This window comes from Micromys minutus (genome assembly GCF_963924665.1).
Source record: "Micromys minutus genome assembly, chromosome: 4".
NCBI classification, from domain to species: Eukaryota; Metazoa; Chordata; class Mammalia; order Rodentia; family Muridae; genus Micromys; species Micromys minutus.
The window spans coordinates 70211458-70229907 of NC_137973.1; the positions used below are offsets into that span (position 1 = coordinate 70211458).

An 18450-nucleotide genomic window follows, 5' to 3' on the forward strand; every position below is an offset into this window, starting at 1 on the left:
TTGCTCAGTCTCTGGCCCCTGTAGAACCCAGGAACAGCAGCCTAGCAACAGCAACACGCACAATGGGCTTGGCCCTCCTACATCAATCATTAGTTAAGAAAACTCCCTACAGAGCTACTTACAGACTGATCTTTTTGAGGCATTTTGCCAATTCAGATTCTCCCTTCTCTGATGACTCTAGCTTGTGTCAAGTTGACAGAAAACTAGCCAGGATACACTCCTCACACCACTGCAATCCTCATGAGTCTGAGGATGGGAGAGGCAAGTAAGCGAACTGCAAAGCAGGAACTTATATAACAGCAGGCTGGAAAAGTTAGTAGAAAATCATTTCCTTTTTTCCATAGGCACTACAAACACTTGTCAAAATGTCAACTAGTTTAAACAACACACACAACTAAAAACTTAAAAATAATATTTAAAATGTAATAATCTACTATTACCTTCAGAATTATTACTGAATCAGAGAAGCAAAAACTTTGAATAAAGAGGGTAATGAGTGAGCCATTCTAAGTTTTAAGTTATTTCTTAAGACATAGTCTCACAGATATACCATGGTCTGACAGCAATATAAATACATACTAAATATGCTTTATTAGTACACATACATGGGAAAAATGACATGGGAAAGGCATGTCTTAACAAAAATCACTACTCAAAGTGCATATGTGCAGTATTCAGAGGACAATTTAGATAACACTCAAGAAATAGGGATATTCACAATGTTTGAATAAAAAAAATTAATAAGCTGTTTCATTTCATGGTTAATCTTGATTGTCAACTTGGGAGGATTTAAAATCATCTGGACACAAGGATTTGTCTAGAGTGTTTCTAGAAAGGCTTAACTAAGACGTAATCTGAATGTAAGTAGCACTAACCCAAGGGCTACAGTCTAGGTCCAAGTAAAAGAGAAGCCAGTCAGCCATGAGGCTTGAGTTCCAGGCCAGCCAGGGCTATGGAGAAACGCTGGAGGGAGTTGGGGGAGCTGGGCATTAACATTCACTCGCCCACACTGCTACCTCCAGCTCTCAATGCAAGGATGAGCTGTGCTCTCAAGATGGGGCCAAACTATGATTCTATATAAAATAAGACTTCAGATGAATTTAGTCAATTTCTAAAGCGACTGAACTCTGAAACTTAAACTTTCTAAGTAAACTGATTCAGAAAACTATTTTTGTAGAAATTCATAGTTCCAATCATGCATTTTTTCATTTCCCTAGTTCTACATTTTTATGTACATATAAAACTCTATTAATATATTTTTATTTTATGGGGCATGTGAACATTTTCATATTACTTTCCCAAGTGAAATGTAATAAGAAGTGGAAATTTAAGGGTTCTTTGGAAAATCGGTTGCATAGTGTCTTGCTGGGACAAACACATGAAGGAGTGTTTCCTTAAAGTGGACACAGCTGTGAAAGGCTCAGGCCGACTTGTGAAGGGACGTTTGTTTCAGTGAAGCAGACACAGGAGACAAGATGCTATGCTAAAGTAAGCACGTGAAATGACACATGATGAATGACTCTTTGCTAACAACAGGCATGTATCCCTTACATTGCCTAGCTGAGCTCCATTTGTTGGGACTCTGCGGACTCGGGCTGATTAGACTCATGTGCTGAGGCAGGCCATGTGGAAGACACTTGTTTGGGGGATATAAATAGGACTTCATGGAGTGATGGAGCTTGGCTTTCTGGTCCAGCTAGCTGTGTAATACTTACGAGCCTCGGACCTTTGCTTCTGGAGTTCCTCCGTGCCCCTCCTGCTGACTCAAGCCAACGCTGAGGCCTGGCTGTCTCTGCTAGGTTGTATCACCACTACTGCTAACCCAGCTCTTCCAGCTGGTGTATCTGTGAAGTGTCTGCGAGTGGATGGAGCTGCAGCTGCTGACCTGATAACTGAACTGCCGATTTCCAGACAACACAGACAGGAATTGCTCCAAAGAACCTTCCTAAATAGGTCCACTTCCCCATTTCCTTTCTTTCCCACCACCTCTGGTGAGTGGTGGGCTACAAGGGAGGTTAAAGTGTTTAAAAATGAACCATCATTAAAAATAAGGTTTTAAAAAAAAGTTACAGTAATAGATCTCAACAACCTGACATTCCTTTTCCCACCGCCTTCACTTACATCCTGCTACAAATTATGATGTAAATTGCCTTGACTAAGAAATAGTTTTCTTGTGAAAAAAGTAATGACTTCAATCCCTGTGGAGTCACTTCTCTTGCTATTTCAAAAAGGTGGTACAAAGCATTCTTAGCCCTCTTCTTACAACAAACACTGTGAGCAGTGTTCCTCCCTTTCTTGGTCATGCTGGGAGCTTTGAGGTGAAGCTACTCTAAGTAAATGCTCCATCACTGAGCTGCAACCCAGGCCTCTTTCATCCAGAAAGGAAGAGTCTATCTCGGTTTGAAGGAGAAAGACTGCTGTCTTGTCTAAGCTGGGGGCAAGAGTGTCACCCATCCTGACTTCAACACGAAACTTTAATTCTGAAAAGCAGGGCAGTCAGGGCCATTAAACTTTCCTTCACAGGCACCAAAAGAGTTCAAGAACCATTTCCTGTTCTACAGCTGTCAAATATGGCTTCAGCATCCAGCATGATACTAATTATAAATTAGTAACTGTCTTTTGAATTTAATCACAGAGCAAGTCACAGAAACATCTAGGCTTGGAGCTTTAAGAACTGAACAAGAAAAATATTGGGCTCATATCTTCTCCACGGGCTTGTAAAAGGAAAGATTTACTATACTCCATGTCAAATAGTGACCAAGACCACATATTATAAGGCACTAAAGAAAAAGAAATCAATGCAGATAAATGAACAAAACTTGATAGCATGTTACAGTTTTTAAAAGAAGCATATCGGAACAGTGTTAGTGGAATCTAACCTGTCATCTCCAAGTTTCTAATTGCTGAAGTGACCTCTACACGGGAGAGAATCTCTAGGATTCTTCCAGAACAATGTCTCCGTGGTTTACTCTATTATCCTGTGCACCACCCAAGGCTCCACTTGTTTCTTTACTCTCACATTCCACATAGCTCCTCAAGTCAGCACAGAGGTTTAGACTTAATGCTGAGGCTTCAGGCATCAACTCCTTCACTCAAGTGCAAGCTTATGGCGCACTGTTGACTCCTGGCACTGAAGGTTCAGGTGTAACCGATATCCTACCTCCGAGTCCTGCCCCAGATTCTAGGATATGTCTGGCAGCAGAGGAAATAGATTCAGACAAACCCTTAAGTCTACATGAAAACAGAAGGCATGGCTGATATGGGACACTAACACACCACATGTTAAAACAAAAGAATAAAATCCCATCAACGGATTATATCAGGCATCAACTAACTCATTTTCATTTCCCATGCAAGTTCACCCCACAGCCAGTGTCAAATGCCTGCTGCCATCTGTGGCCTTTTACCTCCTCCTCCTCTCCTTCCCCTTCACCCTGTCCTTCCTCCTCTTTCTGTAGAGTTGTGCATAGTGGAGTCCACAGCTCATCCACTCCTTAGTGTGGAAAAGTTTTCTGTTTCAGTACATGTGGTGGATGAACAGTGCATGAGCTCTGTCTCCATCACATACAGGAGTGCTCTGGGGTCTTGTAGAATGCTTTCCTAGCTCCAAGCTCCTCCCTTCGCCCTGCAAGTCTCTGCACTTAGCCCAGCACTGCCATCTTCTTCAGAGTTGTTCTTACAGGTCAGGTGACTGCAGATCAGCTTTGCCCTGAACAAGCCCGAACGAACTGGATCTCAGAAGAAGGGCTGATGAAGGGGTCACAGTTCGGGTTAGCAGATGAGTGCTCAGTATATGGAGGGCTCTGTGTCTCATCTCTTGACCCGAAAGAAAGGCTAGAATAACGAAACTGTGTATTTCATTGAAAATCCTCTTTCCCCTCGCTTGGATACCCTTTTTCTTGGGTCTAACTTACCCTTCAGAGTTCCCTGGTCTATCACTGCTCAAGAATTTAACAGTGAGCATTCTGTTTCATTTACTGGGTGCTGAGCTGGAAAAACACCTCAGTTGCCAATAATCTTTACCTCATAACATGAGCACATGAGTTTCGATGTACAAATGTTAGGCTGTTTGTATTTCTAACCCTAGAGTTGAGAGGCAGAACTAGACAGGTCTCAGGATGCTGGTCAGTGGCTGTGGCCTAACTGGTGAACTCCAGACCAATGGGAGACCCTGTCTCAAAGCAGATGTACAGTGTTTTTAGCATGATGTCAGAGGTTGCCCAGTGACTTTTATAAGCACAAATACATATATGCATCACTACTACTACCACAAACACACACACACACACACACATGAGAGAGAGAGAGAGAGAGAGAGAGAGAGAGAGAGAGAGAGAGGGAGGGAGGGAGGGAGGGAGGGAGGAAGAAAGACCCTAAACACTTACTGCGAGAGATAATAATTTCCCCTAGACTTTATGGCATTTCTGTATAATTATCTAAGCATAAAGACAGATAAACAAACAAAAAGTAAGGTACAGTAAAAGTAAGTCTTCCTCTCAGCAGATACTCCATGGCTGAACAATACCCTCTTCTTTCTGAAAATTTTGTTTTTAACTCTTTTTAAGGTAACACACAAGAAATGATTTCTTCTCCTCAGGAGATTTATGTAACAGATGAGGATGTGTGGACATTATTGGCTGGGACCCTACAGTGTTTTGCAGTTCTAAGTTTAGGGTTTCTCTTCTGCAGTGTGCTCTTCTGTGTGCAGATCGTAGTAATCACACCACCCAACTGAGATTTGGGCTTGAAGAGCAGCATTTAAAAGCTCTGAGCAGAGGCTGGCAAAACACCTTAGTGGCTGGAGCACTTGCTGCTCTTCCAGGAAATCCTGGTTCAATTCCCAGCAACTACATGGTAGATAAAAACCATCTGTAACTCCAGTTCCAGGGATCTGACATCTTTGACTTAAATGGGCACCAGACACTCACGTAGTAAAGACAAAACCCTATACATCAGAAAAATAAGTAAAATATAAAAAGAAGTTCTGAGCAATAAGTTATGTTACTGCTAGAATATCTATCCATCCATCCACCCACCCACCCATCCATCCATCCATCTCTCTATCCACCCATCCATCCATCCACCCACCCACCCACCCATCCATCCATCCCTCCATCCACCCACCCATCCATCCATCCACCCACCCACCCACCCATTCATCCATCCACACATCCATCCATCTCTCTATCCACCCATCCATCCATCCACCCACACATCCATCCATCTCTCTATCCACCCATCCATCCATCCACCCACCCATCCATCCATCCCTCCATCCATCCTTCCAACAAATACTTGGATTTTATCTCCTGACTGGACATGGACAGATACAGTTCTATAAATAGCCTTCTTGAGATGGGTACTGAGGAGCTGTGTGAGAAAGGACAAGAATGTCATATATACGATGATCAATAAATGTAGAAGATAACACCAAATTTCTGTTTCTTCCAATATGAACTAAATGCCCAGCAACCCCTAAACACTGCGCTCAGTGCTGAAGACAGAAAGATGAACACAACACAGCTCTCCCCATTTTCACATACAGAAATTACTTTTATTTTGGTGAGCAATGCATTTGCATGTCCCACTTCACTCCCAGAGCAACTAGTGTTAGCACGTGCCATGCGTCCTTCTAGATGTACTCCGTGCTCACGTATGCACTACACATACATGACTTCAAAACATAAGCAACCCACATGTTAAAAGTGAGTACTATTAACCCCGGGGTAACTTCCTATCACCTTCTTGGAAGCTGGTGTTCCTGCTGAGTGAAAGAACACTCTGCTGTCCAGCTACCAGGGCTTACGAAGAAAATTCCCTGTCAAGTTCTCTGCGTGTGAAGCTACGTCACTTATCTCCATGACGAACGAACTTTAGTATCAACCTATTGCTGAGGAAATGCTCCAATTATCACTGTTCAACACATCACACCAAACTTACTCAGGTGAAACGAAAGCCACTGTGCTGTGCACATAGACTCTAGGCACGAAGAATGCACGTGTGCACGTTGGGGACTGCTCATCTTCTCCAGGAGCCTCAGACCTTCTATGAGTCTAGAGGTGAGGGTGACTCTGAAGTGCCCCAAAGCTGGATCTGGAGCATCCTGTCAACAGCGCTCATGAGGGCTCTAAGACTGGCCAGGAAGAGCCTGGGCACTGGAACCGTGTGTCTAGGACCTCACCCTAGCATTTCTCCACAAAGCTTCACTTCCCACCACTAAGGCAGCCTCCTACTGCTCAGAAGTCTCAGGCTTGCAGACAGAACGCTGCTCTAACAAACAGGCAGCTTTAACTTTTTTATCAGCAGGACGAGAAAGTCACACAGTATCACTTCTGCTGAATTCTACATTCTGGTGGTTATAAGCAAATCCTAGGTGTGTTTGGGCAAGTAGCTCCTAACTCTCACACAAGGTGGCAAGCTATAAACAGTTTTGTAGACCAAGAAGTTATAGCCAACTTTGAAAAAATATAATCTGCCTGGTTATGTAAGTACAGTAAACATGACTCTTTGTTGGTTTAACTTCTGAATACAGGACCAAGTTTTACAAACATGATTATGTTTTCATTTTGAAAGCGGGTATTAACATTCACATGGAGATTATCTCATGTAACACCTGAAACTCTTCTGTGAAGTAACTGTCAACTGAGCTGAATTCAGAAATTGAATAATCTGCCTAGAATATGTACCAACCAGGGCTGAGAAGATAGCTCAGTGGTTAAGAGTACTGACTATTTTTAACCAAAGGACACAGGCTCAATTCCCAGCACCATATGGCAGCTCACAACTGTCTGTGATTCCAGTTCCAGGGGAACCAACACCCTCACACAAATATACATGCAAGCAGAATACTAATGTGCATAAAATAAAAATAAATTAATTTGGGGGCTGGAGAGATGGCTCAGACTGATCTTCCAGAGGTTCTGAGTTCAATTCCCACCAACCACATGGTGGCTCACAACCATCTGTAATGGGATCTGATGTCCTCTTCTGGTGTGTCTGAGACAGTGATGGTGTACTCACATATATAAAATATATAAATCTTTAAGAGAGGGGAAAAAAAAGAATATGTACCAACCAAGGGATGAACCAAAGTTCTGTCCTTTCTTCTGTCCAGCCATTTAGTACTTTGTGCAGATAAGGGCTGTGCAGAAAATCCAGAGCTTTCTCTATGTGGCTTTTGGAGGTTGGATGTTTCTCAGGAAGAAAAATTTCCAACCAAGTTAACCAGTTGTACTAGGTTAGCAACTGTCTAGATGTCTGAGTATGTAATTAAAAACAAAACAGTGAACTATGGCAGGGGACAGTATCAAAAAGCATGATATACTCTAGCTTTTAACAGGTATTTAATTCATAAAGGAAGTGAGCTTGAAGGAAGAAGTCCGGATCTCGACAAGGAGACAGCGCTGGGTGCTGAGCGATCTGTCACTCCCTCCGTCTGTGTTCCTCTGGGGATCCAGTTAGGATCTTCTCTGTTTCTATTACACACTTCCTTTACAGTATTCTCATCTACAGTTAGGAGTTTAAGCTTTTCCAAAAGTGAGAGGTGACCGTCTGGTCCACTTGCTTTGTAGCTTTCTGGTTAGAGCCACTGTGCTGATCTTGTCCTGTTTCTGACTTGGTGACTACGCCTGTACAAGCCGTGTAAACGCCAGAAGCGCATCTTAACGGACTGGTGTGATTCCCTCTTGCAGCTTAACACTGTAACCTTTCCAAAAATGAATCTTTGCAGGTAAAAGGAAATTAATCAGTTCACATGAAATTCGACATTTGTCCTAATTATATTTCAAACCAAACCTACTTCTCAATTGTATGAAAGTCCGTTGGTGCCCCCACCCCGTGAGGCATACGTTCATCAGTTCTCGCATCAGTTCTCGGCTTTGCTAGATGATCGGTGCCAAGCACTTAGTGAGTCTTGACACAGGAGTGTTTTTCAAGACTTACAGCAAATAGCTTTTCCAACCTGACAAAGTCCTTACGTTCAGAAAAGCTAAGACAAAATACATTATCTCATAGCTTTCAAAACAACAATTTGTAAAAAAATACCATGAACTGTTTGCTTTGTTCTATCTTTTAAAAATCACAAATAAGAAAACAGTTATTTGAGATTATTTTACATAATTTTATAAGTCTCTTTATAATTTAAAAATAAAGTAATATAACCATATTATTGCTTTTGTAGTTCTTGTATAGAGAACAATTTTATGTTTCCTCACGTTAGTGAATGCTTTCTAAGATATACTATCTAATAGTCCTATTATATTATATATAATAAAATGCCTAATAGCACTCTGATGATCCCATTATTTTCCCTAGAAAGTAAAATTGGTCTGACATAACAGTTCTCATTGGGCACTTGAGCTTGGAGGTCCTGTATCAAAACGGGCCATAGTTTTTCTATTCACAGTGGTAGTAGTTTTTAGGCTCTAGATAAAATAGGTACATAAAGAATCCAAGTGGCTTGTCAAAGGCTGTACTATTGATGTCATTCTTTATTTTAAGATTTATTTTATGTGTATGTTTTGCCTACATGAACATACATGTACCACGTGCATGACTGGTGTTCACAAAAGTAGAAGATATCATTGGATCCCCTATCCCTGCAGGTACCGACTGCTGTGAGCCACCACATGAGTGCTGGTAACTAGACCGGATCTTCTCCAAGAGCAGTAAGTGTTCTTAACCACTGAGCCTTCTCTTCAACATCTACATTACGGTTTAGGCAAAAGCTGAAAATAAATCAACTCTGTCTTCCTTTTAGTTCCTATTTCATATATATGTGTGTGTGTGTGTGTGTGTGTGTGTGTGTGTGTGTGTGTGTGTGTGTGTGTATGTATATATATATGCAGGTAAGTACTATTATTGACTAGTTGTATGATTTAATTTTCATAACTTCTTAATTTTTAATGAATTTAATTTTCAAAATGTGGTAAGTTTAACTATGACCCATTTTAACGAGATTGAATATTTTATAATTTAGAAGCAATAATAAGGAATCCCACATAATATGACTTCAGATACCTCCATAAAGAGTCAACTCTGCAGGATATAAGTTAGGCTGGAACGTTCATTAGTTCAATTCCTTAAATGAATCCATGATACTAGACTTTCATGGCATACACGTGTGTCCAGCCTTAAGGAGGGATTTTCCACTCAACAGTAATCAGTGTTGTCAGTAGGAATACAGGCCCAGTAGAGCCACACTTTAGGACTATTTAAGAAGTCAACATTTTGTTTTGACCAACATGACAAATCAAGTTTATAGACAGACCCCAATTTAAATTTTTATTAGGATGTTACGAAAAAAATATGTGCTGGGGATAAATGAAGTTTGACCTGTTCCTATACTCATAAACCTTACTTAGTACAATGTTTATTCTTGGTATCATGGATCTAAAACTAAACAAGAGATAGTTTACGGTTGACTAGAATACTATGGTATAGCATAGTTAGTTAGACTAGAGGTGCTAACTTACTATATTTTCTACTAACAACAGACTTAGTTTCAGCAAAACAATATAATTACATTCAAGTATCTTGCTTTTAAGAAATTAAAAGTGTTATATAGGTTATTTGTTGCTGAGTGGTTGGCTAATCATTGTAATACACACTAACAACGCTGTAGCTATCCTAGAAAAAAATACAAATACTCTTGCCAATCATCACACTCTCAACTCACAGGACAGTAATCATCGAAATGATCAAACAGATTAACAATATCTCGCCACAGCAGAATTTCTTCAAGAAGATAAAGACGCAAACCAAGTACGTTTCTATATGGCACACTTCTTTTGCAGGAAAGAAAAATCATCCATGGTGAGCTAATTATCTTTGACTGCAACACAGCCAGAGCTCAAGCTTATTTGAGAATCACTAGCCCTTTGAGGTCTGAGGAGGTACTGTACGGCAGCCTTTCCCCTAGACATAACAGCAGTCCATCTTGGGCTTTGCCCCTGGCAGCTATGGTACCTAGAGCAGAATAATACAGTGGGAACCAGCTCTATGGCACTAATGGTACCAGGCCTACTGGGACACTCTAGGGAGTAGATGAAGCCAGAGAGCGACAGGGGATCCTCATGTGAGATGCCATCCAGCCCCCCAACTCCAAGTGATCTTAGGAGATGCCAAGAGCATACAGGAGTTTCAAGCTTAACTGGAAGTGGGGCTCCATGATGCAACTTCCATGTTGTGGCCATCCTAAAAGGGTCAGACTTGGCAGTGATGCAGCTCTCTGGGGTGGGAGAGGTCATACACACTCCTCTAAGTTAAGCCCCCAGTCTGAAAGCCCTACAAACTCACTGGTCTCACCAGGTTGGACTTGGTTAAATCATACTACGGTCTGTCCTGGATGTCCATCTGGGGTGATTATATGTTCCTTGCTGTATCCCAAGAAAAGTGCAACAGGAAACAGCTCCGTTGGCAAAATGCTTGCTCAGCAAGATTGAGAACTTAAAACCTCAGGGTGTGGGGGTAGGTGTTTGTGTGTAAATATTAAACAAATGGCCAATGGTACCAGGCACCACACCACACTACCTCCTGCTACTCTGCCACCAGGGGTCTCTCCCACCTCCATGGCACGCCAGCCCCAGGCTGAGGCCACCTATCATGCGGTTCTCTGCTGTGAACCTGCTCACATTCCTAGCATCTGCCTATGCTGTGGTTATTGTCACAATTCCCACTAGCCCAACAAAATCAAAACTCTAGAAGCTTGTAGTTATCAATCAGATTTATACCAGTAAATTCTCAATCCACAAAACATCCACACAATAAACTCAGAGCCAATTGATATTGATATAAACTACCCCACCTAGATAAGACAAATTGTCCTGTAAAAATCCATTCCTTATAAGATATTTATAGCTACCTGTGACTATTTAAAGCCACGTGGGTTGGAGTCAGCCTCCTCCTCCTCTTTCTCTCCTCTCTCCTGCCTTTCAAAAACTCTGCCCCCTCTTCCTTTTTCACTGCCCAATCAGAGGCCTTGTCTTATCTTGTGCCTGCCCTCACCTGCATATAAACATCAACCACTTGTCTGTAATCCAGTTTACCAACAGGCAACAAGAAATAATAGCAAGATCTCCCCGACTCATAAGTCACCTGTTTTCACTTGCTGGTTTTGTTTTGTTTTTGTCTGCTTGTTTTGTTTTCAAGAAGTCAATCCCAAACTGCTTAAGAATTCTGTTCTGTAAACCTTTTCCATAGAACAGTGATTAGAAAGAGTATTTCCTAAGTTAAGAAAATATGATCTTGTATAATCTGAAGTGGAATTAAACATACACAAGGAACACAAAGAGGCTGATTTAACCAGCTTAGAAACTATGTTTTCCAAACACACAATGTTTAAAGCCTACTGTTCTTCATTAGCAGGTTTCCGGGAAGAAAAGCATTTAATCCTTAAGTGTATCCCTAGACTGTGCCACCAGTAGAGAACTTGATTTGCACTTGAAGATTTAACCACCCTAAGGTTAGCTCTGTCTATCCCTATCAGAGTAGAAACTGAAAACTCTCAACTTGCCCGACCACATGGGAGCCTAGTGGGTTACCATTTAAAGGGTTATAGCTGATTTAAAAAACAAAAAATTAAAAGTCAGGACACAGATGCTCTGAACTTTAAAAAAAAAAAAAAAAAAAAAATGCTCACTACAAACAGCAAAGAAACAATTGACCCCAAGCTCACGTCTTTGAAAACTAGATTTCCCTACATATTTGATGTTCCTAATGCATCTCATCTCAAAGACAATGTAAAACTCACATGGGGAACTTATAGTACAATAATAATGTCATCTAGACAAATCAGAAGTATCAACTGATCTATCCTGTGCAATTCCTGTGTCGTCATCTGTTAAACAAGATCTCTGTGCATAAAGAAAACTTAGGTATAGTTGTTGGGTTTCCTCTGTTGCTATGCATTCTAAGGCTAATAATACTCCCAAGAGGGTTGTACACCAGGTGACGCTATGTAACCTTGCCTCCCAAGTTATCCCTGACTGGCCAATAAAAATGGCTACAGGCGTAGCTGGGCAGAAGGGAGGTTGGCAAGGCTTCCATTCCAGGGTCTTGGAGATAGAGACCATGAGAGTGCAGAGAGATGATGCCAAGAGGTAGACAAGTAAGTGACAGACAGCATGGTCATGAAGGCCAGCCAGTGGGAGCAGAGAACATGGCAAGTGGTGTCTTGGTTACTGACCGAGAAGTAGACATGGCTCAGAGGCTTGCTATCTGCCCAGCTCCAGTGCTTTTAAGGCCTAGTATACATATAAAGGTTTTATGTCTTTTATTTGGGAACTAAATGATCTAAGGTAGAGAAGAAACCCCCGAATAATAGCTACAACAACGTATTTTTTTTTCAAGCTAAAAAAGCTACAGCTACAGCCTCTCACAAGCTCACTAGGAGCTGAGTTTTCAACTGGAAGTAGTTCATCTGAATGCAAATTGGGAAGTATCAAGAACACAGAAGAATTCTCTAAATGCCTCCTATACAAGAGCTAGGCTCATTAAGAACGGTGGAGCAAAGAACCCTGGGTTTAACTCTCAACACATCCAAACCAAGAAAAAAATCATTATGTACCTAGCAACACCTATTTAAAAAGACGTTAAAGACAAAAATCATAAAATGTCATTAGAGCTCTGCATTAACTGAGGAATACCTGTTATCAATGCTGGTCATCTGGTGAGTTAGAACCATAATTAAGTACATGTGGTTCCTTCAAAACAATTTGCTCTACACAGACTGTCCAACCGATGTTAAAGGTTTACAGTTGTTTGTCCTCTTTCATCATAGATCTTTTGTTCTGTTTGATAATCTGGGCCTCCTGGCCTAAAAGTCTAAAATATTCGCCACCTGGCCCTTTACAGAAAAAGCCTGCCAACCTCTGCTGTGTGGAGGTGTTAGTCCCAATACTCCCTCACCTGAGACTTGTCTTAACAATGCAAACCTACTCAATCAGAACTGTGAGCTGCCCCAGTAGTTGAAAAACAAAACAAAAACTGAGCTCTCCAGATGATTCTTATGCAAGCTAAAATTTGAAAATGACTACATTAAAAATCAAGATTTTTAGAATGTTCTATTCTCTTGGATAAACTATTTATTTGAATCAGCAAAACAGGGAGTGTCACCCTGTTAACTAGTAAGATTAAAATCTATAAAGTTTAACGGGATAACTGACATCCACAGTTGGTAATTACTACCTCAGTGGTGTTCTGAAGACTACTCTACTGACCCATGAGATGTGTTTATTAATTTTTAGAAAATCTGAGACAGCTATTAAAACCATTATTAAAAATTAAATGGTAGGAACTTAGATAAGACACATTACAATGGATATTTATATTATGCAAAGCATCACTGTTTTACTATATTTTATTATTGTGCCCATGAAGTTATTATTTCCATAAGGTTAGTAGACAATATAATCACTAAACCGATTAGTGATTAGAAAACTGATAATCACTAAAATTAAATCTCCATTAATAATATATTTAGCTTAACTTTGAACTCAAATGAGTTTCAGTTAGTTTTTCATATAGTGTTGTCTAATAATCTGGTAGATACAAAGTTGTAGTGTGTTCTTTGGGTTGTTTGTTTTGGGGGGTGTGTATGTATACAACAGGTATACAGCTAGTCACAGCTTGCAGCCCACTTTATAATCATCCCTTCATCACCATCTTCATCCCTGGCTTTATTCCAGGAATTCTTCAAGTAACAATCCTGATTAAATAAATGCACTGAATTTATTCTGCAGTCTGAATACAGTCCCTATTTCAGCCCTAGTGAGAAAGAGTTTTTTAGGACATTTATTTAGACAACTGACTCAAACAACTCGAGTTGCTTAGCTAAGGAGAAATTGCCATTTGAAAACTAAAGACAAACATCATACAAAGAATGAATATAAAATATTTGAGATACTGGGTACATTTCCAAACCTGAAGTTCAAATATCTTAAGATTTATAAATAAAACAGACTCTGGTTTAGATGATTCTACTCTCTCTAAAACTAACATTAAACCAAAATCTCCAATAATAGATACCACAAAAGTTTAAAAAAAAAACAAACCAAACTATACTATCCTAAGACACCATCAGAAAAGGGAATGTCAGAGAAGTGTGAGGTACTGTTGTTAGAAAAGCAACATTCTGCTCACTGAATATATTTAATGGTTGGTTCCCTCAACAAGTGCAAACTTCAGCAGGGCACTTCAGACCTACTGCTATTTGGTGACTGCTAATACTTCTTCACGTCTGTCTCCCAGTTTCCGTATTTTTCTCTAGCTAAAGGGGGCTTTTTAGAAACTTTCCTAGAAATGTCTTTAACCTCTCCTGTCTATTTTCAATTTACGCCATCCCTCCTCCCAGTAGTAAGTCTCGTTTCTACCGTTTAGAAGCCTAACTAACGGTTGGTTCACATAACATTTCTCTAAAACGTCTGCATTCCCAGCATCTTTGTAGTACATGCAAAGATACTTTCTATCATTTGTAGATTTCATTGAATAAAGATTTTATGTGGCTGTCTGAGACAGGGTAACTTTTCTTTTTAATCCAGCCAGGCAGCCCAGGTTGGCTTCAAACTCATTGGTCCTCTCCATCCTCCTGCCCCTCCTCCAATCAATGTGGTGAGAATACAGATATATGTCTCACACACTTACTTCTAGTATAGTTATTTGTGGCTCGTATACTTCTGAAGATTATAAGAAACTGTCTCACTCGTTCCTGCCTCCCCACAGTACACTTTATAGAATGGGTTTTTGATCAATATTGGATAACAATAACATATACACATAAAGTAATAGCTGGGATCTGTGAGGTTACTTAGAAATTATCCTTTATTTTCTTGTGGAGAAAAGTCATTGCTATAAAAATATCCTTTAAGTGTTCCAGCTGGGGTTCAAATGTACACAAGACCCTGGGGTTCAACACCCAAGAGGACAAAGACAAAACAGACTACCTAAAATAAATAAAGTGTGCCTTGGTTCTTTAAAAGACAGAGTTAAAAAGTAATTTCCTGGCATTAGTATATTTTAGTTGTCCTAACTTTAGTGGATCAGAATATAAAACTATCTTCCAAGGGTTCAATGTTTTATTATTTTATATGCCTCCTGATCATACAAAAACATCTTAATCACTGCAAGTAGCATTATAGAAGGAAACTACATACCTAAGGTTGGCTTCAAAACCCATGATCTGCAACAAAGTAACAGGTTTTTAAATGAAAGGCCTTACAGCAAGACACTTTCTATACTTCCCTGTCTACCATCCATGTATTTTATTCAGGGCCTACACTTTCAAGTTCAAGATCTGGAAGTACATGGCACTACAAATAAGAATTTGACCAAATTTTACTCAACACTTACTATGTTGAGTAAACTACAAAAGACACAAAACTTAAGACATAAATGTCATCTTCTTAAACATAAGGTTAAAAGCACAAAACAAATAAACATACCAATAACCCCATTAGACATTATGTGAGTGCTATTTAAAACAAAACAACAAAAAAACACTTCCTTCTAACAGGGTCCGTCCCCCAAGTTCCAACAGAAAGGACCTTAAGAGTTTCTGAGAAGCTTCAAAATAAAATGTATTTGTATTCGTTTTGTTTGTTTGTTTTTTCTTTTTAAATCACCCAACAGCATCCAAGATTTGCAAGATTATTGAGTAATTTAGTCTGTCTTGGGTCTTTTATTCCTTAATTTGCAACACCGGACCTTTGATATCTCTCCACTGGGGGGGGGGGGGGGAGAATATCAATTCAACATTTTGAACGTTTAGTTAAAATGAGTTTTAACTAAATCTCACCTTTTAGAAACTGAGACTTGTTTCTACACGAAGCTCATAACCTGTAATTAAAGTCCTTCCAACACACAGATTTTGATCTGTAATCTGGACTAGTATTCCTTAAAAATTCTATTCCTGAAGGAAGGGATGTTCAAATGGGATACCGTTTTTATTGAACTGTTCCAATTGTCAGTAGTATTCAGAAAACAAACAAGAGAAAATAGAATTCAGGGGCATAGGTGTTTTGTTTTGTTTCATTAAACCCACCTCCTTCTCCCCCAACCATCTTCTTCCTACTAAATGACAAAGATGTGACTCAAAGCTCAGAGCATTTGGTCTTCCGGGAAACGCTACCACATCATTTCTAGATTCAGACACTTCCCTGAGGGTTCTGTATTGCCATGACCTAACTCTAAGTGTTGAGCATTGTACTGACAGATGAAAAGACCACACTCATAAATAACTTGCACAGAAGGCGTGGGCAAAGTCCGAGTGGAGGGACGCCGAAGAAGCCAGTTTTTAAAAGGGGAAATTACGATAGACCGGAATAGAAACAAACTGGAGAACGTGTGCTGGGCAGAAGATCTAAGTTGTTACTATCAAAGGAAACTTTTCGCTCTTAATTACAGAAGAGAACGTGTCCGGTGGGTGCTTTTGTAATTAGGCACAGGTAGGCAGCATCTGAGAGAAATTTCACGTTCAAAGAGAAATAGTTTTCTAAGACCTTTTGCATTGAAATTCCCATTCTTTTAGGATTAACTATAAATACAATGGAACTAGAATCAGATTATGCAGATTTAGGCTGGGGCAGTTGGGGGAGAATAACCAGCATGTAAATTCCTTAACAATGTGTTACAGGGGACAGTTTCCAGCCACAGTAGCCTGACCAGGGAAATCAAGAAACCCGCTTGAGGAGCGGAACTGAGCACGCCGCGGTCTCCCAACACTAATTCAACAGCTAGCGGCTCCCGCCAGCCTCGCGTCGCCCACGGCGGCGGGCGAGTCGTCACCTCCACCTTGTCCGCTCCGACACTCGGCTGCCAATCGCCCTCCCAAACTACTTGCGAGCTCTCCTCGCACCGGCGCCGGCCGTCGGCAGGCTGGGGAGGGAGCGATCGCGCCCACGGGGAGGAAGTTCCGCCAAGTGGTCGGGCTCGCCGTGGGACCGAGGCTGCAGCACCGCGGCCTCCCAGCCCCGGGGACGCCCCGCGCGGCCCGGCGCCGGCAGGAAGCGTGGAGGAGGGGAGGGCGAGCGCGGAGCCGGCCGCCGACCCCACCCCGTGCGCGACCCCGCCGGCCCGGCTGCCCGCGTGCGCCCGCCTCGCCGGGGAAGGGCCGCCGCCCGGCACCTCGCGGAGCCGGGGAGGGACCGGGGCAACTTTGCCGGAGAAATGCACTGCCGCCCTGCAGCACGCTGAGGGGGGAAAAGAAAAATGTCAGGCGGCGACGGCTGGCAGGACTCACCCATGTTCCTCCCACAGAGTGAGGACCGGCAGGGCGAGGCGAAGGGTCCGGGTGCGGGCGGCGCGGCTCGGCGGCGTCCTCCCTCTACCTCCGCGTCTCCCGCAGCCAGGGAGGGACCCGCGGGGGGCGGCCGCCGGGGAGGAGCAGCGGCTGTGGCTGCAGGCGGCGCGGCCGCGGCGGGGACGAGCGGCGGGGGGCGGGGCGGGGCGGGGCGGGGCGGCCGGGCGCAGCCTGCGGCGGGCGCGGCTGCGAGGGAACGAGCGAGCGAGCGAGCGTGCGGCGGGCGCGGAGGCGCGGAGCCGTCCTGAGGAGCGCCCTCCCGACGCGCGGCCGAGCGCCCCGCCCTCCCCGCCGAGCATGCTCAGTGCGGCCGGCTCTGCCTCCTGCCCACGGCCGGTGTGGCTGAGCCCGCCGGGAAGCGTGCGTCTGCGGACCCGCGCGGTGCAGCTCGGTGGCTGTCGTCCGAGGGGGCGGAGGCCGGGCTGGAGGCGCCAGGCTGTAGGGACAGAGCCCCCTTACCCTCAGGAGGGAAGTCTTTGCCCGGAGTGTGCTTGGCAGCTCAAGCCCCAGGCGAACACGTGCAGGGCGGCGGAGCAGGAGGACCGAGGTGTCCGCGGGCGTGTCCCCAGGGCGGGCGCTTCAGGATGTCCTACGGGGGGCTGGCGGGAAAGCCGAGCGAGCGGACAGGCAAGGTCACCCTCGGCGAGCGTGTGCCTAAAACCCTCTAACCCGGCAGCCGTCGTGCCGGACCTTCCAGGCTGTGTCCGCCGCACTCCTGCTGTGCCAGGGAAGAGAGACGTGCCCAGATCATAAATATTGAAAGTCCACCTACGAGCCAGGGTAACACGGCCGCCCGGGAACCCTGACCGAGATGCTCCCATCTCTGGCACCCTCGCCACTCGGCATGCTCGCGTGGCTCAGGGACCCCGACTGGGCTCTGTACCAAGAGGAAGCGGCAGGAGACCTGCAGGTGTCCTGACCCCTGTGTGGTTGACCTGGACTTTCTCCCAGGACTATGGCGATCTATAGGAAGAAGATGGCTGAGGCTCAGGACTTTCTCCTCTTGCAGCTCTTACTGTCAGACCGGGCTGTTTCTTTATCAGTGACTCTCACAGACCAGTATCTAAATATTGCATGCACAGATCACAAGAGCCTCTTGATATGTTATGCACTGGGATTTTATGTGATTTTTCTGAAATAAAAATGCAACATAATTA

The 18450-nt window shown here is 43.0% G+C and overlaps 1 protein-coding gene across 5 annotated transcripts in view; it reads right to left on the reverse strand.

The window, feature by feature from the left end:
* RAP1GDS1 (Rap1 GTPase-GDP dissociation stimulator 1) overlaps positions 1-17455 on the reverse strand; it is a 123108-nt gene extending 105653 nt beyond the window's left edge. For all 5 annotated transcript variants that reach the window (XR_013975014.1, XM_080915934.1, XM_080915933.1 and 2 more), the window contains exon 1: positions 17234-17455. Coding sequence is in view for 4 of the 5 variants with exons in the window: in XM_080915934.1 (XP_080772060.1) it covers positions 17234-17237 (4 nt within the window). In the remaining variant the exon portion in view is untranslated. The remainder of the gene's footprint in view (positions 1-17233) is intronic.
* Between the last annotated feature and the right edge of the window lie 995 nt (positions 17456-18450).